The 24,483-nt window shown below is 35.5% G+C and overlaps 1 protein-coding gene across 1 annotated transcript in view; it reads left to right on the plus strand.

Annotated features, from left to right (window-relative positions):
• Positions 1–20,299, plus strand: part of LOC105832659 (intraflagellar transport protein 140 homolog) — a 164,527-nt gene extending 144,228 nt beyond the window's left edge. Inside the window, exons 10-13 of the mRNA XM_036286695.1 lie at positions 9,767–10,043; positions 10,182–11,086; positions 18,845–19,691; positions 19,775–20,299. Coding sequence (XP_036142588.1) covers positions 9,767–10,043; positions 10,182–11,086; positions 18,845–19,160 — 1,498 coding nt within the window. The 3' untranslated portion in view covers positions 19,161–19,691; positions 19,775–20,299. The remainder of the gene's footprint in view (positions 1–9,766; positions 10,044–10,181; positions 11,087–18,844; positions 19,692–19,774) is intronic.
• The last annotated feature ends 4,184 nt before the right edge of the window (positions 20,300–24,483 follow it).

The following is a 24,483-nucleotide window of genomic DNA, read 5'->3' on the forward strand; positions in this document are numbered from 1 at the left end:
AAATTTTAAGTGTACCGCTTTTTTGCTGCTGAGTGTATGTAAGTGGTCAGAAAGCGCATGGTATCGCATTTGATGCAAACTTTATGATCTGAGCGAATGTGTCTGTCGTCAACTGAAGTAATAATTTCTTGCAATATGTCCAGTGTGTACACAGCAAAGACTTTCTTGGTATAAAATTATATGAATACAATATGGATGAAGATATCATTAATAAACGGGTTGAATTTGAAGTAGAAGATGTCATTTATGTTCTTAAGAATGATAATAATTCTGAAAAACAAAAGTATGTGCAACAAATATCACCAGTGCAATTTCTACGCGAGCGAGAACTCTGTATACGCGGAACACGCAAACGCGTTGCGATACAGAGAGTTTCTATACACGACCAGTTTGTTTGTGACTGGCCTCATCGTGTGAAGCAAAAATTATATAGAGAGTTATTATATAGAGAGTTGGATTGACTCCGAAAGTGAATAGGATATAGTATAACAAATCGTACAAAAGACTCAACAAAACTGTTTTCATTTCATTGAGATATCAGCCGGTATTGGAAGATATATCGAAATGATAGCGGAAATGAATGAAGTCTGCTATGAGAATTCTAATAAAACAAAGATTTTGTGCACTTAGCATGAATTTTCTAATCTATTGGACAATGATGATGACGAATATGTCTGTTCTGTCTGAGCGAGAGATGGAGGTATACATTTTCATTCTAGACGAAAGAAAAAGCAAGCTAATGCACTTTGAAATTTAAGACGATAAATATTGCGTTAGGTGCTACCGAATTACATGTAAGTGTTCAATTGAAGATTGTGCTATGCTGTTTTAAAAAAGTGTGAAAAGACATTATAAAAAAACATGCAACATTTCGAGCAAATGCAACGCAAGCTATCGGAGCAAGCCAACAGAATCGCTATGTTGGGCGAGTGTTTCGCGTGGTTGCAGCGATGCGACGAGTTTACAGCAGCTCGATGAATATAGCCGCGTCAAGCGTCCTCGGTTCACCGTCAGACAGAGACAATCGTTGGTGGCGAGGATCGCGCGACTCGGAGAAAAAACACGATTGCAAAGACATTTCGTGCACGTAGGCTGTAATTACGCGAGCACTAGTAATAACGCAGACAGATTCGTGTGGCAAGAAATAGATACAGCGTTCGAGAATTGCGTTCTGACCGATGTGGTAAATAACGTAATTTATATCGAACCGCGAACGTTTTTAGAAAACGCAGGCGGTATATTGTTCGAGCGTGTGCGGGACGCTTTAGATTTTAAAAAACACAACAGCATAAAAGTGAACACCGCGTTCAATGACATGTTTGTAACCTATTCGAAACCTATTCTGCTATGCGTGTGTGGCAACTATATCGAACGCGTGTGGGACCGGCTTCCGGAATATAAAGGCTGATGCGGAGGTTCGAAGCTATCGTCGTTGCTGCGAACATTACAATCAATCGTGGCAGCGGACGCACATCGACGGCCCCGCACCGTTGATAAGAAATTGTCGCGAATGCCAGCGGTAGGTCGCGGCTTGTTAAATCGTGCGATAAATGCGCCTTTTTTTCAACTGCATATATCAGGATACCAATTTTGTGATTCAGGTACTCGGCTGAAAAAACAATTGGCTAGAAGCGACCGCGGTATTAATTTGTTGGATGCAGCGTGCCGCGAACACGACATTGCGTACTCCCGAAGCAACGAACTTATCGACAGACACGCGGCTGACAACATACTCACTGCGGAAACGCGAAAACGCATTAAAGCGAACGATTCGACTTTCGGAGAAAGAGCTGCCGCGGCAGCCGTTTGGGCGGCTTTAAAAACCAAGACGAAAATCGGTATAGGTTTGAAAAAAAAGATATAAAAAGAAGAGAGCGAGAGTAAACGAATACTTCCGGTAGCGAAACGTGATGATATTCTACTTATTCTGCAGTTGTTGGGAATTCTAGGATCATTGGTCGGCGGAGCGGCGGGAGTTGCGAAGGTTGTGAATGATAACAAGGTAGCACAGCGTCAGCTGGAAGAATTGAAACGTCATGATCGTGTCATGGAAGGTCATGTACTTTATCTCGCTCCATATGAGTGTAGACGAGGAGTTTCGCCGAAAAAAAACATCGAAAAGATTAAAAATGCCAAAGTGCAACTACCGACATGCAATTATTACAGCTAGCGAAACATATATGCATTCCATACTTTAGAGGAATTTTTATGCGTACGGCATTACCAACGGCAGGAGCATATCGAAACGAGAGCGGTATTATAAATTTGGATAATGCTGAAAAACCGGGTGGCGTACGCAAAGAGGGGAAATCACGCTATAACTTTGATAGTTTCGGCAATCTTAGATCGCCGAAAGAATTGGTGCAATATTTAGACGTAACGCAAATCGAGTACAATCACACCTTATTAACGTTATGATCAAAGCAACTACGGTCAAATATGTCTACGTTTTCTCCAAATAGTTAATAATCAATTTAAAGGCTAACATTGCGCAATTTAACTCAGTATTCGTTTCACCATGTCACTGACGTTTACACTAATTGTCACATTCCTGGAAAAAGGACCTTTTGCAATTATTGACTGTTCGCGACAAAACGAATCCACCAAGAGTGCTACAGTAGATGTTTGGCTCGCTCTAACTTCAAGAGAATAGGTTAAGTTGCATAATATAAATCAATATATTATTAAAGATTAACACAAGCTAACATGCTGAGTCAACTTGCAAAATGTTCTTCAAGCTTTACATGTACGCATGAATTTGATTGCAAAGAGAATGTTCCCGCGAATACTACTGCTTATTGTCTCATCTTACATGATCGTGTAATCGAATATTGCCCGTTGCCTAACGTCTTGCGCAAAATCATGTAACATCAAACTGATAAAAACTGAGATATTTGATGTTGAAGTACAGTCTTGAAAAGTTACTCATTGTGATCGTACTAAATAATTGAATTGCAATTTTGCAACGGCTAAGTTAATCACCAAGTTGGCCGTGTATTATACTATCACGGAGTTAAAAAAATTAAAATTACAATTACAATTAAAATTACAATTCAATTATTTTTTAAAGTTGCAAATAATAGCAAGAACTGTTTAATTTTACTGTTTATGTAAAGCTTGAAGAACATTTTACAAGTTGACTCAGCATGTTAGCTTGTGTTAATCTTTAATAATATATTGATTTATATTATGCAACTTAACCTATCCCCTTGAAGTTAGAGCGAGCAAAACATTCTTAAACTTTTACGTAAACAATAAAATAAAATTTTTTATGTCACTTTTGGGAACTCTAAAAAATAATTAAATTTTACATTTGTGATTGAAATCTCGTAATAAGGACATTAGAAATAGAGAAACTTATACTCGAAAATGTTCGCGAGAAAAAACTAATGAAGACATTTTCAAGAGACTTCTACTTTCTTCTGATCTATATATCTCACAATTAACAGTTGCTAATATTAAAACAAAAAATGATTTACAAAATGATGTAAAAAAATTGTTAATTTTGGAAGATGAGAATAACTAATTTTATTAAGTAATATAATGTAAATATAATGTAATATTACATCCGGCAGACTCCACGATTTTTTTTCTTCGAAGAAACAAATAAGATTACAAAAGAAATTTCGTTTTAACGGTCTCCGATAATTTTTTATGCGTCTAGGATTAGTTCGTTAGAAACGTGACGACGAACATGGATGGACGAAACGACCAAGTTGATAATTTTAACTCCTTTTAAATATCGAGTCAACAAACAATAAATTTTGAAAGTAGAAAAAACAAATTCGGGATCGAAGCAAAGTTTCACGTTTCCTCACAAAAAAAAGGAGCAATAAAGTATCTAAACATTAGCAAAAAATAAATAACCGTTTCTACCATCTGCAAACCATACCGTAGCATGTCTAGCACGATAAAGAATTATTTATCTTTTAAACCCAAAAGGAAGATAACTTATGTGATAGGTCGGATCCCTTCGATAAAATTAAAGAAATGGGGGAGGAAACAGAAAAACTTTCGACAGATTACTCAACGTATGATTGGGCAAAAAGGAAAAACTATTTCCCCAATAAGAAAACTTAGAATTTACCCACCACACAATCCTGAAAAAGAGTCCTACCAATTAGAATATTTGAACCACCTACATCTGGATCCTCCCCTTGTAAGACTCTGTATATATAATACCAAATCTTGAAGAGAACAGTCAGTTTTTCACCCTAGTAAGAGAGTTAGTTAATAGTCAGTTGAGTTAGTAGCGAGTTAATTAGTAATTGGTAATGAGAAAAGTAGTTAAAAGAAATAATCATGTAGAATCAGTGCGCGAGTAAACTTTAGTGCCGTTTCATCCGGTCATCAAGAAATCCCTTTGATTCCAACAGATTTGTTCGAAAACCAGTAATGAGTAAGTCCCACAATTACAATTTCTTTCTTTTGTTTTTGCGTTACTCATCTACTTTCAGTTTTAATTTTTTAAGACACCCTCCTATTATTTATAAATAATTTCCTCACACTCATACGAACTTGAGGCTCCCGTGTGCGAATCTCAAGTTTCCACATACTTACACGAACCTGAGGCTCCCGTGTGCGAATTTCAAGTTCTCACATACTTACACGAACCAGTATGCGAATCTCGAACTTTTTTTATCGTATTCTCTGATCAGTTCTCTAAAACCCGAAGATGTTCCACCCCCACTCTCTCCCGCGTTATTCTTTATCCTCTTACGACTTCAAGCATCTTTGTTTTCTTCATGTAACCATTTAGTAAACCCTTCGACTATTTCTTTGCTCCGCGTTTACCATTATAACTATAGAATTAAAAAACAAAAATCTTTGTTTCCCTTTCACCACCCACCACATACTTATACATATAATATTTGTACAACTATATTCATACTCACTATGCGTTTTAAATTTGATTATAACGTTATTACAAAATTGTCAAACTACGACTTCAGCGCTTATTTGTATTTTCTTTTTATTTTCAATTTTATTTGTTATTAGAATAAATATTTTTGTTAATTTTACGTAAACTTCATTATTCATTTAAGTTTCAACGACCTCGCCCCTCCCGAAAAGAGATAGCATTTGGTCCGATCCCGAATTAAAGCGATTCAATTTATTGACTCAAAACTTGGACCGGGACGCACGATTTGAAATATATAATGGGTTATAGCGGGCCTATCGGAACGCTGACCTATATTTTTGAGTCATAAAAAGTGCGTTCGACCCGAGACACCTACCCTCTCTTAATTTGTGTGCCTACGGGAATTCTACGTGTTTGTTACGTTCATCCCTGCCTTATCTTTTCTCCCTGAAATATCCCTCCTACCAAATAAAAAAGTTAAAATCCCATAAGGCTGGACGTAACAGTAATTTTAACAAATTTTTCATTAATTTTATGCGCGCCATATTAAAGCCGCCATTTTGTTTTTTGTCAATTGTTATATTCTTTAACAGTGACCTTAAAAATCATTAAATACAAAATTGCAATCATTTTTATTCAATACGTAAGAAGTTATTGACTTTTGACCGTTTATTTGGCGAGCCAGCCCACTGTGGGACGGTCCCGTATCCTGAAAATCCTGTGTCGGCAATTGCCCGCGCCGCAAGAACCCCCGATCCGCGTGACGTCATGCCTCCGCGTGCCTACGATTTCCCTCCTCACACCCGCCTCCCCCTCCCCAATGAGTACAATAATGTTTGAAAAATATTTTTTGTAATGTTTGAGAAACATTTTTAAAAACATTTAAAAAACATTTAAATAATGGAATAAGTCCCCTTTTTCTCATGAAAAAAATGTTTATTTTACATTAAAAAAAATATTCTGTTATTATTTAATAAACATTTATTTAACGTTTAAATCTTTTTTTTTATATTTACTGAACACTTGCTTAATGTTTTAAGAGCAAAAAATTGTTTGCATTATTCAATCATTTTGATAAATTCAACGTAATCTCACCAGTCCAGCATCGCTTAATTTCTACGATAACTTAGGGGAGGTAAGACTACATGTTTCAGCCAACCCACAGTCGTACCTGTTAGAACATGTTTAATTTATACGTCCGAAAAAACGGTTACCCATCCAACTTAGCCACCGTCGACGTCGCTTGACTTGACTTGAAGATCGTACGCAATCTAACACTTTGTGATGATCCATGAGTACTTCATGTTTATTCATACATATTTGTTATAGATCATTTCAATAGCTGTTGTCAAAAGGATGAAACATGTATAGTTAACTCATGTTTCTATAATTAAACATCAAGTTTTCCAGTTCTTTACTAATTTTTACATATGCGAAATAGCTACATGTGGAATTACTTATGAAAAGATCTATTTTTGCTGCGTTTGTTAAAAAAATGAAGAATGTCATTTTTTATAATTTTTGAGTATTGTTAATATGCCATATTGTTTTGATAATATATATATTGTCTTAATCTTCACTTTCTTTATGTTTCGATGTTTCAATTTGTGTCTCTTAGAGGTTTCATTTATACGCTTTTAACACTCCCATTATATAGATTTACTGTTCCTTTGCACTTGATTTATGCATAATTAGTAACGCTTCCTAACCAAGAATCAAATATTTAAAAAAATAATATTTTGAACTTTTTAAATGTGAAATAATTACTACATAAACATTAAATAAATGTTACGTAAATATTATTTTAAACAATTTATTAAAATATTAAGTTAATATTATAAAAACATCAATTAAATATTATATAAATATTTGTCCTAAATCATTATTTTAAATAATTAATTATTGTAACATAAATATTAAATCACTATTAAATCAGTATTTTTAAAAATATTATTTTAAACGATTTTTTTAATGTAAAATAAAAATTACATAAATATTAAATAAATATTACTTGAATAATTTTCTTGAATTATTATTTTTAATAAAAAATTAATAATTTATAAATATTAAATAAACGTCAAATAAACGTTTTATAAACATTTTTTCTAATTCATTATTTGAAATAAATAATTAATGTAAAACAAATGTTTAATAAATATTAAATAAATATTATTTATACAATAAACGCTAATAATGTAAAAATAATAAAAAATAAATATTTAAAAAACGTCAAAAAAATATTGTGTGTTCCTTGGGTCAGAGCTCCCGAATCAGAACCGCTGTAATATCAACTGGTTCCGCCATTTTGAATTTCAAAATTTTAATGTCAGATTCGTAATCAGCGACCTCAAAATCCTATATATATGGTGTTTGTATTTCATGAATGTGTCTGTAAAAATTTGAGCCTTAAGAGTTAATTGAAGGGTTGATATTAATTTCATATAAGCAACAAGTTTATTTAAAAGAAAAAGTAAATTATTGAGCAAATTATTTTTTATAATGATACAATGCGAATTTTGTTCTGACAAGAATTAAAAAAAAGGGGGAAACATAAATATGTAGTAAATGTAAAATTTTCGCAAAAACTAAACAAGTCTATTGAAAAATATTTTTTGTTTCATATTGGAATGTGTTAAAAGTCAACTTTTTCATGTTTATTTTTTCTTTCGAAAGTCGTATAATTCCTACAAATAGTTTTCTCACACGAGTAATTATTTCACCGTTTTCGTTCTCTTAATAAATGGCGCGAATCGTGTAGCAAGAATTTTATGCACTACTTTTCTGCACGCTTGTTTTTCACACGTTTGCTTTTGTTATTATACTCGCATACGCGCTATTTCGCGACGAATATACAGTAACGTATACGAGTTCTTGCAGAATTACCGACACCTCATTGTTTTTGCATTATATTTTTGAAGACTTAAATGTTTATTGCATACAATTATTGGATAATTGCATCGATAACAATTTCATTTTTTTTACAAATTTATAAACTGATTTTTATAGAATTTTTCTAAGTTTTTTTAAAAATATTTTTGGCTAATAATGATATGTATTGATGTCTTACTCATTTTTGAATGCAATTATGTATTTGATATATTTTTTCTATCTTTGTAAATTTTTTTTATATAATATTTTTATAAAAAAGATGAATATTAAATATGATAGGATAAATAGATATTAACCACTTCGTCGGCAGGCAAAATTTCACTGTTCGTGTCCCTGTGGGCAAGAAAAAAAATAATTGCAATTTAAAAATATTTTGTCTAAAAACTTTCGGGATCGCTGATTACGAATTAGATATCAGAATTTAAAAATTTAAAATGGCGGATCTAATATGGCGGGCCGAAAATATTTTAATTTAATTTATTTGGATAAAATTTATAATACAGGGGTTTTTGAATTGCTAAATTTGGGTTTATTTTGGGTCCGCCATTTTGAATTTTGGAGTTTTGACTTTAGATTCGTACTCAGCGACCTAAAAAACCTCTAGATACCAGTTTTCATAATAATCGAAAAATTTTCATTATTTTGGGTCCGCCATTTTGAATTTTGCAGTTTGAACCTTGGATTCATATTCAGCGATACAAAAAATCTTTGGATATCAATTTTCATGCAAATCGATCCAGCCAATTAAAAAATAAACGATGTGCGCCATATGGCGTTAATGCCCCCTGGGGCACACATATTTTCCGCGCCATATGGCATCAATGCCGACGAGTGGTTAAATGTGAAATTCTTGTAAAAACAAACAGAACAAATTAAGAATTTTTTAAATTCTTTTCTTTTTAAATGAGTACTCAAAATATTATTAAAAGTCTGCATCTTTATTTTTATATTTATTATACATTCGGAGAGAAATTACTATATACAAACAAAGAAAAATATACTACCCTGAGTATTAGGACTGTAAGAAACTTCTTGAAAAACTCAACTCCGTTCGTCTGAAATCAAGTTTCACAATTAAAATAGGTAGTGAGAAAATTTTCTTAAACATCACAATAATCATTAAAAACAACAAAATTAAATTAAATTAGAAAATCACATGCCTACATGGTCGGGCAGATATCTGATCTTTTTTTCGCACCATCCACTCTCACAAAAAAGAAGTGTAATAGTAGGCTTGGTTGACAAAGCTTTTCTTCTCTCACATTCGGAATTCACCAAGAGAATTTAGAGCTGATTATCACGACCTTGCTCAAAAATAATTATCCAGATTTTATCTTTAAAACAATTAATGAGAGATTAAAAATCCTAATAAATGCAAAAAATAATTCTAAGGTTTAAAACAATTTTAGGTTTATACACGACGACAAAGGTTGGTTTACTGTTCCCTTAGTTAAAAAAATATCAAGCTTTAGAGGAATGGCCAAAAAATACAACGCTAGACTAGCTTTTTTTAGTTTAAATAAGCTTAGCTCTCTAATTAAAGTTAATAAAGATCTTCTTCCACGTCTATCTAACAAAAATATTGTCTACAAAATTCCATGTAACAATTGCGAAGCATGCTATGTTGGTCAAACGGGCAGACAACATAAGAATTAACTGGCGGATGAGCGCGCGATGTTCCTCAAAATATCCATATACATTCTCTATAAATATTTTTTAATACATATATCCACAAAAAATCTAATAGATATTTCGAGAATAAAAGAATTCGATGCAGTGATGAAAAAAGAACATTGCATCCACGTGGATAACTTGTGAAAAACCTGCATCCATGTAATCCGTGTAAATCACGTAGATTCCACGTGGATGTCACTTAACTGTTTTATTGAGAATGGAAGTTATTTGTATTCTTAAAATTTTACTTTATAGACTTGTTTAATTTTTGAAATTCTTTAATTAAATTACATTGGTTTGAAAATAATTAGTTGCGGTACAGTCAAATTAATATCATTGCAGGGATATTAAGAATTGGCATGCTCAATATATCGAGTCGACTGGCGATATGGAGACTGCCTTACGTCTTTATGAGCAAGCCAAGGACACTTTATCGATGACGAGGTTGCTTTGTTATTTCGGCAGAGAGGACGAAGTATGCGAGCTGGTGACCAGAACAAATCACGCTGCGGCAGCATACCATCTTGCTGCGCACTATGAGTCGAAAAATAACGTAGTACAGGCTATTCATTTCTACACAGTCGCTAAAGCTTATACTAATGCAATACGACTATGCAAGGTGAGACATTTTTATAGTTAAAAACTATTTAATAAGTAAAACTAAAAATTATTTACTTGAAAATCTTATTTAATCTATTCTATTTTGATGCGCTTGGCAAGAGTTAATAAATTTTCACGATATTTATATTATCTGAAGGAACATGACATGCTGGAAGAACTATGGCCACTGGCTATACTAGCACCACGGCCCTCGCAGATAGATGTTGCCAAGTTTTACGAGGACAACGATCAATCGGATCGCGCTGTACTGCTGTATCATAAAGCCGGCCTCCTGCACAAAGCTTTGGACGTTGCGTTCCGAATGCGACAGTACAGTGCGTTGCAACTAATCATTACAGACATGAACGCGGATTCTGATCCGGCGTTGATCCATAAATGCGCCGATTACTTTATGCAGAATGATCAGATTGACAAGGCAGTGGATTTGCTCGCGACCGGCAGGAATTACATGGCGGCTCTAGATCTTATCCAACAGCATAACATCGTGTTGAGTGAGGAACTTGCGGAGAAGTTAACGATCGAGAAGGGAAGCGACGATGATGCGGAGTACGAGCGTACGAGGATCTCCACGCTCGAAAAAATCGCGGAGATTGCTTTTGATCAAGGAAATTATCATCTCGCGACTAAGAAATTCACACAAGCTGGTAACAAATTACGCGCTATGAAAGCGTTGCTTAAGTCTGGGGACACCGAGAAGATCTGTTTCTTTGCACAAGTCTCACGAAATCGCGAGATTTACATCATGGCAGGCAATTATTTGCAATCTTTAGACTGGCAGAATCAACCAGAGGTTTTAAAGAACATAATCAATTTCTACTCCAAAGGCAAGGCCATGGATCTGCTCGCGAATTTTTATGTAACCTGCGCGCAAGTGGAGATTGATGAATTTCAGAATTATGAAAAAGCACTAGACGCGTTGAATCAAGCGAACAGATGTCTGTCCAAGGTGATGACGCCGCGAGATCCGGATGTTCACAAACGGGCGATAGAATTAGTAAACAATAGAATGTCAGCAATTAAACGCTACTTGGATATTAAAAGGTAAATTCAAATTGCTGATTTTGAACTTACAATGAGTAACATTAGTAGTGCGAAAGCGTTTGTGATCCTGGCAAAAATTTTTCTTTTAACATAATATTTAGAAGGATTCTTTAATTTATGAAGGTTTGTGAAAAAATATCTTAATCCTTTTAGCTGCGAATAATTCTTGCTTACCAATTTTGATAAAACTGTATCCTGAAATTTTTTGGGTTGCTGATTACAAATCTAATGTCAGATTTTTTTAATTAAAAATGGCGGATCCAATATGGCAGACGTAAAACTAAAAATTAAACCAAATCCTGTGAAACTTACAAGGGGACCTTACGGGTCATGGGTCATCGATTTTTTTCATACTTATAGGATTTGAAGATCAGTACCCGGACTTCAATTTCCTAAAGCAGTACGATGCGCTTCTCAAAAATACTCGAGAAAATCGACTTTGAAGATTTCCGATATCTTTAAGTACAGAAAATTTTGACTTATCGTCAGAGCCGCTCGTAGCCGAGCGCACAGAGCTCTAGTTTCGTAAGCGCGGAGTCGCTGGTTCGATTCTCGCTCAGGCCCCAATTTTTTTTTAATAAGTGAATGGAGTTTTTTTTATTCCTATATCTTAACATTTATCAAAGTGAAATGCTAATTAATTATTAAATATTTATTCGTTATTTTTTAAATAAAAATTAACATTTTTTTATTTTTAATTGCCACTTGCTTGAAAGTGCGAATATTTATAATAAATTAAAATTTGGTGCAAAAATGGAAAACGTCTTATTGTTAAATGCAAAAATAATATGTACAAATAATATTCAGTTATTTGGGAGCGTCCCAGATGCGCACAATAATAAACGGACACAGCAAACTGAGTGAAACGGACACAGACCAAACGGACACAGTAATAAACGGACACAGTAACAAATGGACACAGTAACAAACGGACACAGTAATAAACGGACACAGTAATAAACGGACACAGTAACAAACGGACACAGACCAAATGCGCACACTGCACATGCGCACGGACCAAATGCACACACGGAAAGTCGCAAACCCATGTGATGCAGTGAATGCTTTGCACGCGCGCGCGCGCGCACACACACACAGGGGGGTGCAAGGGGGGCCTTCGGCCCCCCTCCCGCACTTACCCCGTCCAAGTCGCTAACCTATTTGGACTTTACTCTGCTTGCAATGTACATGAATTGCATTTAGTCCGTGCGCCTGTGCAGTGTGCGCATTTGGTCTATGTCCGTTTGTTACTGTGTCCGTTTATTACTGTGTCCGTTTATTCCTGTGTCCGTTTATTACTGTGCCCGTTTGTTACTGTGTCCGTTTACTACTGTGTCCGTTTGTTACTGTGTCCATTTCGCACTGTGTCCATTTTTTACTGTGTCCGTTTGGTCTGTGTCCGTTTGTTACTGTGTCCGTTTCACTCAGCCTGCTGTGTTAGATATAGGATTTGTTAGATATAGGATTTAAAAAAACTCCATTGACTTATTAAAAAAAAATTGGGGCCAGAGCGAGAATCGAACCAGTGACTCCGCGCTTACGAAACTAGAGCTCTGTGCGCTCGGCTACGAGCGGCTCTGACGATAGGTCAAAATTTTCTTTACTTAAAGATATCGGAAATTTTCAAAATCGATTTTCTCGAGTATTTTTGAGAAGCGCATCGTACTGCTTTAGGAAATTGAAGTCCGAGTACTAATCTTCAAATCCTGTAAGTATGAAAAAATTGATGATCCATAACCCGTAAAGTCTCCTTGTTAGTATTTAGGAGTTCATACGGTGCTGGATTACGAATTTGTTGTTAAATTTTCAAAATTTAAAATGACGGATATATGACGAAATTTCTATATACTAAGTTTTATGGAAGTTAGTTGAACTTTTAATCTTATGCCTGCCATATGGGATCTACCATTTAGAATTTTGAAATTCTAACGGATTCGTAATCAACATCTTAAAAAATCTCTAGATACTAAGTTTTATGGAAATGGGTGAAATTTTTAATATTGTATACGTCATATGGCATGCGCCATTTTCGAAAATCTGACAACGGATTCGTAATCATAGACCTCAAAAACCTCAAGATGTAGAGTTTTGTAGAAATTGGCGGTCTTCTATGAGAGAAAATAAATTTCTATAAAAAAGAACAGCAAATTTTTGGTATTTGTTTATTTATAGCAAGTAAATAAATACAAATTTGTGGTCATATATATTTTTTAAACGTACCTTAAAGTTATCTCGAAGTGTCAGAAAACAAAAAACCGACTTTAAAGGGTTAAAAACCGTTAAAATAATAAAAAACTAGAAAGACCTTTGTGGGTCACTCAGTGATTACATACCTACTAGGTATGTAAATATGAAACCGACATTTTTGTATAGAAAATACACGTTTCTTGTATGAAAATGATAAAAAATATTTTATTCGAAGTATTGCCCATCGCTAGCGATACATTTTTCCATCTCTCTGACAATTTGTGGATGCTACGCCAAAAAAACTGTTCCTCTTTTGAGGCAAACCAGTCATCGAGTCATTTTCGTACATTTTTGTAAGATGTGAAGCGTTGCTCAGCAAGTGCGTGTCCCATTGATGCAAATAAGTAATAAACGGATGGAGCCAAGTCTAATGAGTAAGCCGCATGCGAAAGTATTTCCCAACCAAACGCCTCAATCGTTTCTTTGAACGGTTTTGCTGTGTGTGATGATGCATTATCATAAAGCAAAATCACTTTGTGTTATCTTTTTTGATATTCTGTCACGCAAAGCTTGATTCAAATTGATCATTTGTATTCGGTAGCGTTCAGTATTAACGGTTTTGCCAGGTTTTAGCAGCTCATAATAGATCACACTAAACTTCTGATCTCACTAAACACAGAGCTCATCTTCCGTCCATAGCGATTTGGCCTTGCAGTCGATGTCGATGGTTTGCCTGGAGTTACCCATGATCTTTTACGCTTAGGATTCTCAAAATATATCCACTTTTCATCGCCAGCCACAATTCGATGGAGAAATGATTTTCTTTTGTACCTGGCGAGTAGCATTTCGCGAGTGGTTTTTCGGTTTTCCTGCTGTCTCATTCAGTTCATGTGGAACCCATTTTCCCATCTTCTAGATCTTTCCCATGGCTTTCAAACATATGGAGACGGCTTTTCGTGTCACATTTAATTGATCCGCGAGTTGTTGTGTTTGAGCGTCATCCTCATCTAACAATGCTTGCAATTTGCTGTCTTCAACCTTTTTTGGTGGTCTTCCACGTTCTTCGTTTCTCACGTCAGAATCGCCACTTTTGAATTTTTTAAACCACTCAAAGCACTATGAGTTACCTAGAGCATGCTCACCGTAAGTTTCGACAAGCATTTGATGCGATTCTGCAGCAATTTTCTTCAAATGGTAACAGAAAATCAATGCTGTCCACAAATCATAGTTTCCAGGCACAAAAGCTGCGTTTTGTTTCACGCATAATGCATCGTTCATCTTTGTTGTTTGTCTGGCGTTAAACAAAGATGAACAATGTATTATGCGCATTATGCGTGAAACGGAACGCAGCCAAAAATTCGACATGTTTAATATTATTTCGCTATTAAAAACTATGCTGTTATATGAAACTTGTATTGTTGTGAGTTGAAAATCTTTATCAGATGTCAGAACAAGAAAACGGCGCCAATGACACGGTTTGACGATAACTATATTGACTGCTAGCGCCATCTATGGGCAAATTCCGGTTTCATATTTACAGACTTGGTACCATGACGCAAAGAGTTAAAGTTTTTCAGATTTTTTAAGTTTTCTTCAGAATTACAAATAAAGTGAGTTGGACAAAGATAGCACACTTATACCCTTTTTCTGAAATAACCTTATCACGTTATAGACTTAAACTACGAAAAATTAATATAACATTTCAGATTTTTGAGAAAAAAATTGATTAACTCTTGCAAAACTAGCATTTTTATTTTTGAGTAAGATGCCAGTTTTTATGAAAAAATGATATAAATATTTAAATATTAAATAATTTCTATAAACTTGCATGTTTTGTTTATCTTTAGTAGACAATCAAGTTGAAATTATATAAAAACACAAAATAGATAAAATATGAATGGATTATTTGGAAAATAATTTCTTACATATTCTTATACTTTTATAGAGATTAAATTTTTTTAATAACATTTTACAAATTGTAAATGTTTATAATTATACAAAACACTCAAAATTTTAATTTATTAAACCATTTTAATAAACATACTGTTGTACCCCTCGTTGGGAGTACGATTGGGGATCGCTGCCAGAGATCTCGCGAGGAAGGTATTTAGTCACTCACACCGTTATTCGTCTTGAACACTTTTATTATCTTGTTCGAATAGATCGCGACCCCGCAAGGCAGAGTGTCACGTCTATGAGTTTGTTGTCCACGACCCCGCAAGGCAGAGTGTCGTGGTTGTGTATATTACAATGTGTTTGCCGGTGATACACGACCCCGCAAAGCAGAGTGTCGTGTGTTATCTTAGTTTGTCTACTTTGGATTGACCCGTCCCTCACTTTCTTTCGCCGGTTTATATATCCGATAATTTGGTGGTTGGATCGAAAAAAGGGGAGGATTGCGTAAGGGCGTAAATCGGTCAGTATTCCAAATTTTTGCTTAGACAGCAAGTGCTGTCTAAGGAGCATTGGGTTAATTGTCGAGCGGATTGCGCGGAACCTTGCGCAATGCGCTCGATGCTGACTGCTGCAGCTGACCGACTTACGTCATCGTGCTACTGACACCTTTCTTATCGTTATGAGTGTGTCACTCATAACAATAGTTTGAAATATTATTTTGTGTAAACTGGCATTTATCGATCTAACGCAACATATCAAAAATTTTAAAATTTCAGCTTCTTTTAAGATTTCTACAATTTTTAAAGTTTTTCTTTGTTTTATTTTTCTTAAGGAAAAAGAATGAATTATGCATTGACCAATAAACATTTAATTTTTTGTCATAAAATTTTAACGCTTTGCCAACATTTAAGAGAAAACAGGCAATTCATTTCTGCTCACCCTTGTAAACGCATTCATGCTCTCGCAAACGTTAGAAGAAGATATAACTTGTGCATATGTGTTTGTCAGTTCCTGTGCAGTAAAACCTAGGATCAGTATATTATTGTCTTATATTAGGTTACTGATCTTCTTTCTCTTACTAAGATTTTTTCTTTTTGAACTTCTATAAAACCTTCCTCATTATCTGCTTCATAGATATTAAAGAGAAGGAATGAAAGATTCCAACTTTGCCTTGTGCTAACTTCTGCCTTCCTGCTGTTAGATATTGTTTGATTGAGTTCGGCCTTCGTCTTTTTTTTTGATATAATATCCGTTTCTCTTATAGGTTGCCTAGACAATATAACCAAGAGGTATATGATAGTGTAATGAATTCAAACGTTTTTCTTGTATGTGCAGAATAAAAGTCCGACCCAAATGGCAATTTACCGCAAGTACGTCGGAGAGGGGAGCGTTCGAAATGGCCACGCGTAAATTTGACCACGTTCGAAATGGCTACGTTCGAAACGGCCATGTTCGAAATGGCCACGTTCGGAGTGGCCACGGAAAATATTGCACGGAATTCAATTTGCCCACGTTCGAAACGACCACGTCCGAAACGAACACGTCCAAAATGGCCACGTCCGGAATAACCACGTTTGAAACGGCCACATTCGAAATGGCCACGTTCGGAATGGCCACGGGATATATTGCATTAAGTTCGATTTGCCAACGTTCGAAACGGCCACGTTCAAAACAGTCACGTTTGGAACGGCCACGTTCAGAACAACCACGTTCGGAATGGTCACGTTCGAAACGGCCACGTTCGAAATGGTCACGTTCAAAATGGCCACGTTCGAAATGGCCACGTTTGAAATGACCACGTATGTTTCACTTGAGCATGCGCAGCGATCACATCCTTATACTTTTTGGTCACAAACGCATGCTCTGTCTAGTACAAGCCATGCAACAAATGCGCGCTAACTCATGTGAGTGGCCTTTACTTGGACACAGTACAATTGGACACAGTGCAAATGGACACGGTGCAAATGGACACAAAATAATGGACACGGTTCATTTCGACATAGGAATTTTAGACACAGTAATTTTGTACACAGGAAAAATAAATTCTGGACAAATTACAATTTAGATACGATAAAAATGTACACCGTGCAATTGGACACACAAAATTTGTACATCGCAAACTTGTACATCACAAAGTTTTGCGTGGAAAATCGCAAACCCATGTGGTGCAGAGAATGGTTTGCACACACACACACACACACACACGGGGCGGTGCAAGGGGGGCCTTCGGCACCCCCTCCCGCACCCACCCCGTCGAAGTCGCTAACCCATGTTATACATTGCAAACAAAGTAAAATTTATATGTATAAGCAGATTTCCAATACAATATACACGGTGTACAACTTTGCGGTGTACAAGTTTGCGGTGTACAAGTTTGCGATATACAAGTTTGCGGTGTACAACTTTGCAGCGTACAACTTTGCGGTGTACAAGTTTGCGGTGTACAACTTTGCGGTGTACAACTTTGCGGTGTGCAACTTTTACGTGTCTAAGTGAACGGTGTACAATTTTACGGTGTACAACTTTACGGTGTATAACTTTGCTGTGTACAACTTTGCGGTGTACAAATTTTACGTGTCCAATTGCACGGTGTACATTTTTATCGTGTCTAAATTGTAATTTGTCCAGAATTTATTTTTCTTGTGTACAAAATTACTGTGTCCAAAATTCCTGTGTCGAAATGAACCGTGTCCATTTGAAACGTGTACATTATTTTGTGTCCATTTGCACCATGTCCATTTGCACTGTGTCCAATTGTGTTCAAGTGAACCACTCCTATTTCAGCAATTGTCCGTCAAGTCCATTGACTGAATAAATCCATTGCAATTGACGTTTAGCAATTGCAATAGATTTATTTAGTGATGAGGAATTGGGTTTTATGGTTTAATTTTAGATAAAGACGAAACTAAAAGAAATAAAGAAAAGAAATAAAAATAGGTACATTCCATATTTAAAAAAAGAAAACTTGATAGAAAGCATTGGACATTAATTAAAAATTTAAAATTTTCTTTCCAACCATTTTCTTTAAATATCGTATCACTATATTTTGAATGACTCATTATGTATAAAAGCTTATAAACCTTAACATTTTCAATCAATTTTTTTTATCCATGCATCTCTATGTTTAATGTGTAAAAATTCACACTACCAGCATTGACACGTACAGACACGAACCGCCATGGATCGTCAAAGCATTCTTGAAGAGAATGATGATTGACGTTCTATTGACGAAATGTGTCGTGCCTCTATATACATTTTTAAAATATAATTTTATTTATCGGTCCGTAAGAACTAGCACATAATTTGTTCGGTTACTTTTTGAGCTGTTTTTTTTTTTTTCAAAAAAAAAAGCTGGGTGGGTACTAGCACTTCACTATAGTTTTTCTATTAGTCAAGGACTGTTACAAGTATAAGTATCGTTTCAATCTGCTTTCCGGTCCATGTGCTTTCTTTTTGTTAGATGGCGTTTTCTAGAGCTTTACAGTGCTTCATATTTTTTAAGTGAAATTTTGAAAAATTATGAAAAAATTGGTTAAAAATTTTTACCAGGAGAGAAATCAAATAGATAAAATTTATAAATAGTGAAAGTTTTTATAATATCATATTCTTGTTACATTAATCGCATTTTAATTGTCTATGTATTTTGTATATCAAGTGTCTTTTTTTATTAAATAGATTGTTCGATAGAGGTGAAACAGAGACAGCGATGCAACAAGTTCGTCATTTGTTGGATTCTCAAGGACCCAATTTGGAACAGTCAGTGCGTCGTGGCGATCTGTTTGCAGCAATTACACAACATTATGTCAATATAGGGGACACTGAGAAAGCTTGGGCAACCATAGAAGAATTAAAACGCCTAGTGCCAGAAATCAATTTGACTTATTACTTTAACGTAAATCTTTTAGAAACGTTGGGCTATATTAAAACAAAAGTACATCGACAGGATAGTTCTGACAAGGAAGATGGAATCGAAGAACTTTTGGGAGAATAAAGTTTTATTTACTGTGTAATTGTATTTTTTTCTTGCGCAAATGATCATAATTAAATTTACATCTTAATTAAAAGTCATTATAATTATATCCGGGAAAAACGAATTAGATGCTGAGATATGACTATTTGATTCATCAGATTTGACCAGATTTGAAAATTGTCTATCTGGGCATCAATCGTGTAATTTTATTTGAAAATCTTTATCTGAATATTCTTTTTATTTTTCATTTTTTACTTTACTAATTTCTGAACTTTTTTATGATCAAAAACAATTTACAGAATTAGTTATGTTGATAAGTTTTTATTTTTCTGTTAGCACATTTGATGGAAACATTTACGTGAAAAGTTTCATATTTCCACGTTTCATTGAGTTACACGTGAAACTTTTCACTTTTCACCTTAGGGTAAAAGTTATACGATTGATGCCCTGGGGTTGAATATGTAGTAAATTTTGCGTAACACGGTCGAAGCAGTCATCTTCTTTAAATAATCTACAAGTAATGAGGGTGAAAGGTCAAGGTGAAAGGTACAAGTACGACAGTTTTTGACACTCTACAATCTATAACACTTTGTTGCTTTTGCGAACCTAACCTAATCTTTTTTTTTTAATACTAGGGAAAATGCGTTACGCATTCCTCTACCGATGGGGAAGATATGTGGGACTCGGGGAATTTGAGAGACTCCCCAATAGCCACTAAGAACTCTAGTATGGCCGTCTACCGGTACTATAGGCCGAAGTTTTCCCGCTCCCGCTCCTCCTTCCGCGAGATCACCTCCTCGCAGAAGGAGGACACGGCCTCCCAATTCTCCTCACCGCCGAGCATCTTTCGTACGACGCTCGGCAGCGAGAGATCGTCGATGCCTAAGGCATCTACAAAGACCCGACGCTTATCCGCCCACGCCGGACATATCTCCAGCGTGTGCTGCGCCGAGTCCTCGTCCGCCCCACAGTGGTGACACCTCGCTGTCGACTTGTGCCCCATCTTGTTATGTAGGTACTCACCGAAGCACCCGTGTCCGGTGAGCACCTGCGTCATTCTATAGGAGAGCGTCCCATGCCGGCGATCCAGCCATTCTGAGAGAATCCGCCGGATCTTTTTATTACATATTCTTGTAGCTTACCTTGAGAGCTTACTAAAACACTATAATGAAGTGTTTTTTTTCGTTAGATATTTTTCGAGTTATAAAAATGCGATATAAAGAGGTCATATTTAACAACTTAAACTTTCGCCTAGGGATTTTTAAAGTAGGGTCTTTGCCCTTTAATTTTAAAAAAAGTTCATGTAATTTGGATAATTTTTTACAAAGTTATGTTACTTTGAAGATTGTCTAAAAATTCGGTCAAAATTTTGTCACGGTTTTTTTGGGCCACATACGTTGTATATACGTTGTATATGCGTGCGTGTATAATGTTAAACGTACATAATGTCATTACGCTTTCGATGGTAAAAAAATTGTTACTTGAAGTAACTATTACTTTAGTATGTAAGTTAGATTATAAGAAAGTGATTTTGTATTAAAGCAAATTATTCGGTTTAGTGGCGCCAAGTTTTTGTAGTAAAATATTTATTACAACAAAATTACTTTTTTTAAAAGAAGGTATAAAAAATCGAAAAATGTTAGCAGGCGAATTAATCTTTTTTAACCAGTTTTCCAGTTAAGAGGATGCTAAAGCCGTGTGTTTTACCGACAATCTGTATTTATCACTTAATTTCGAACTGAATTTACAGAATTGATAATCCTTTTACACTTTTAAAGTACGTACACAAATGAACCCGGGGACGATTAGATAAAGAACAAAAATGCAAAAAATTTTTTAAAGTTTATTTGTTCATAAAAATATTTGCTTCAGAATACAAGTTATGTAGCTTATACGTACAAATGAATGGTGTTCCCGGGTTTGGAATAGATTGAGGAATAAGATTATAATCGTCAAATTACGATTACAAGCCGTACAAAAAAGATATTTTAAAAATAGAAGCGCTTAAATGAATAAAATTTTTGATCACATAAATATGTTTTTTTACGGCTTGTAAACGTAATTTGACAAATATAGTCTTATTCCTTCTATTCCAAACTGCGAGACACCATTTATTTGTAAGTATAAGCTATATAACTTGTATTTTAAAGCAATTTTTTTCATGAACAAGGATAAATAATGACTCTGCATTATCGACCTCAATCAAGTTTGATGGGCAGTTTAGCATCCTCTTAACGCTTTTTCCAACCAGTTTTTGAATTAACGCTCTTTTCAATCGGTTTTTGCATTAACGCCTTTTTCAACCGGCTTCCGAGTTAACACCCTTTTATCCGGAAGCGACGATAAAAGCTGATTAAAGCGAAACCGTTACCACACATGTATATAAAGATGTATTTGTAGAAATAAAAATAAATCACCCATTGTAATGGTATATCTACACAAACTTGCATAAGCGCACAAGCATACCCTTATGAAAAAGTAATACTGGTTTTAATACTTAAAAAAGTATTGGTGAAGTACTGGAGACATAAATACTCAAAGTACTACTAAATTCGACCATACTGATCTTCGAAGTACTAACGTAGCTTGTACTTCGTCAGTACTCCTCAGTACTCATCCAATACTCATTCACCACTCATTAAGTACTCTCTCCAATACTCATCCTAATACTCGTCTAGTACTCCTTCCAGTACTCTTGTAGTACTTAGTATATGTAGTGAATATTAACGTAGTATAGGTGCAGTACTAGTGTAGTACTACCCAAGTAGAACAAAAGAATATAACATATCAAAATGATGTCATTTTGACATCTTTTATATGATTATTTGTTCTACTTGGGTAGCGTAGTATTCGTGTAGCAATAACTAAGCATATAATTAAACTACGCTGACATAACACTCGCAAATATTTACATAAATATCGTAAATATTCATAAATATTTTTATAATATTTACGATAAATATTTATGATTTATTTGTTCAATCTAAGATCACAAAAATATTTATGAAATATTTTGGTTAATATTTATAAAATATTCAAACAATTATTATAAATATTTTGCAAATATTTGATAAATATTGTGTGCTGTCCGGGAGTTAATCCGAATTCGTACTATAATTTTATATTTGCATTATAATTTTGCTTATAAGTTTTTATACAGTGTTGTAAAACAACGTGTACAATTTTTTTTTATTTAGACTTCACAAATGTTTTCAATTTATTATACAAAATATACTAAATAGATCTTAAAGTTAATTATTCAGTTTATTAAAATTTTGGTATTGGTTTTTAATTATGTAAGATTAAATTATATAAACAAATATTTGAAAAGAATCAGATAGCATAAGTAATATGTTATAAGAATGTAGATATTGCCTTAAGTATTTATAAAATTAATGTTAAAAATTTTAGAATACTGACGAGTGTTATATATTGTTTCCCGCGCTGATAGTACTCCGAGTATTAATGTGATAAAGTACTGATACCACTTCAATACTTTGAAGTACTAATGAATATTATTGCTTCTAGTACTGCCAGTACTGTAAGCACTAATAGGCACAGTACTGACCATTCTGCAATATGAGTATTAATTTACTAATACTCTAAGTACTAATCTAACACTAAATACTAATCGGTATTATGGAGGAAAGGAGCTTACGCTCCGATTTGGCTGTACTTTCAATATTTTGTGTATTTTGGTGCGTAGAATACGAATCAGCAAGAAAAAAGTGTTGTTCTCAACTAGGAAAAAAGTTATTAAGCACTAAAGTTGACAGTTGCGTGGATAGGATTTCTGTCATATCGACATGATGCATACCATATCTGACCATACGGGAGCGTTTTAGATGCGCACAGTAATAAACGGACACAGCAGGCTGAGTGAAACGGACACAGTAACAAACGGACACAGACCAAACGGACACAGTAACAAACGGACACAGACCAAATGCGCACAGAGCGAAACGGACACAGACCAAATGCGCACACTGCACATGCGCACACTGTACGTGCGCACGGACCAAATGCAATCAGAGTAACAATACAAGCAGAGTAAAGTCCACATAGGTTAGCGACTTGGACGGGGTGGGTGCGGGAGGGGGGCCAAAAGCCCCCTTTGCACCCCCCGCCGTGTGTGTGTGTGTGTGTGTGTGTGTGTGTGTGTGTGTGTGTGTGTGTGTGTGTGTGTGTGTGTGTGTGTGTGTGTGTGTGTGTGTGTGTGTGTGTGCGTGCGTACGTGCAAAGCATTCACTGCATCACATGGGTTTGCGACTTTCCGTGTATACATTTGGTCCGTGCGCATGTGCAGTGTGCGCATTTGGTCTGTGTCCGTTTTGCACTGTGTCCGTTTCGCTTTGTGCGCATTTGGTCTGTGTCCGTTTCGCACTGTGTCCGTTTCGCTTTGTGTGCATTTGGTCTGTGTCCGTTTCGCACTGTGTCCGTTTCGCTCTGTGCGCATTTGGTCTGTGTCCGTTTGTTACTGTGTCCGTTTCACACTGTGTCCGTTTGTTACTGTGTCCGTTTATTACTGTGTCCGTTTGGTCTGTGTCCGTTTCACTCAGCTTGCTGTGTCCGTTTATTACTGTGCGCATCTGGGACTCACTCGACCATACGTATTTGACTCAAAGCAAGGTATTTTCTGCTTTAACAAAACTTTTTTGTTAAAGCAGAGAATACTTTGTTTCGCGCGAAACAAGATCGTTTTCTTCAGTATTAATTTAATATATTCTCTAAAAATGCGTGGGCGGGGAAGGGGCTTTGCCCCTCCCCCTGCACTCTCTCATCGTAATTTTTTCTAACTTAACCCACACATTTTAAAATTGATATTTGGTTAATGTGAAAACATTGGAAACGAACAGCGTGGAAAGTCGCAAACCTATGTGGTACTGTACAAGCGTGGACGTCGTTTGCTTTATGTAAAGCACTGATATCATGTATCGTATTTATAAAACCTAAAATAAACGACATCCACGCTTCTACAGTACCACATAGGTTTGCGACTTTCCACGCTGTTTATTTTTAATATTTTCGCATTAATCAAATATCGACTTTAAAATGTGTGGGTTAGGTTGAGTGAGGCTCGACAGTTCCTAGTTGCACACATAAGCGATTGGACACAGTAGTATTTTCCGATTGGATACAGATCCGATTGGACACGGACCCGATTGGACACGGACTCAATTGGACACAGACCCGATTGGACACAGACCCGATTGCACATGGACACGATTGCATACCGATCCGATTGCACACGGACCCGATTGCGCACCGACCCGTTTGCACACGGAAGCGATTGCGCACCGACCCGATTGCACACGACGCGTTTGCACACAGACCCGATTGCACA

The sequence above is a fragment of the Monomorium pharaonis genome, chromosome 5 (genome assembly GCF_013373865.1).
Source record: "Monomorium pharaonis isolate MP-MQ-018 chromosome 5, ASM1337386v2, whole genome shotgun sequence".
NCBI classification, from domain to species: Eukaryota; Metazoa; Arthropoda; class Insecta; order Hymenoptera; family Formicidae; genus Monomorium; species Monomorium pharaonis.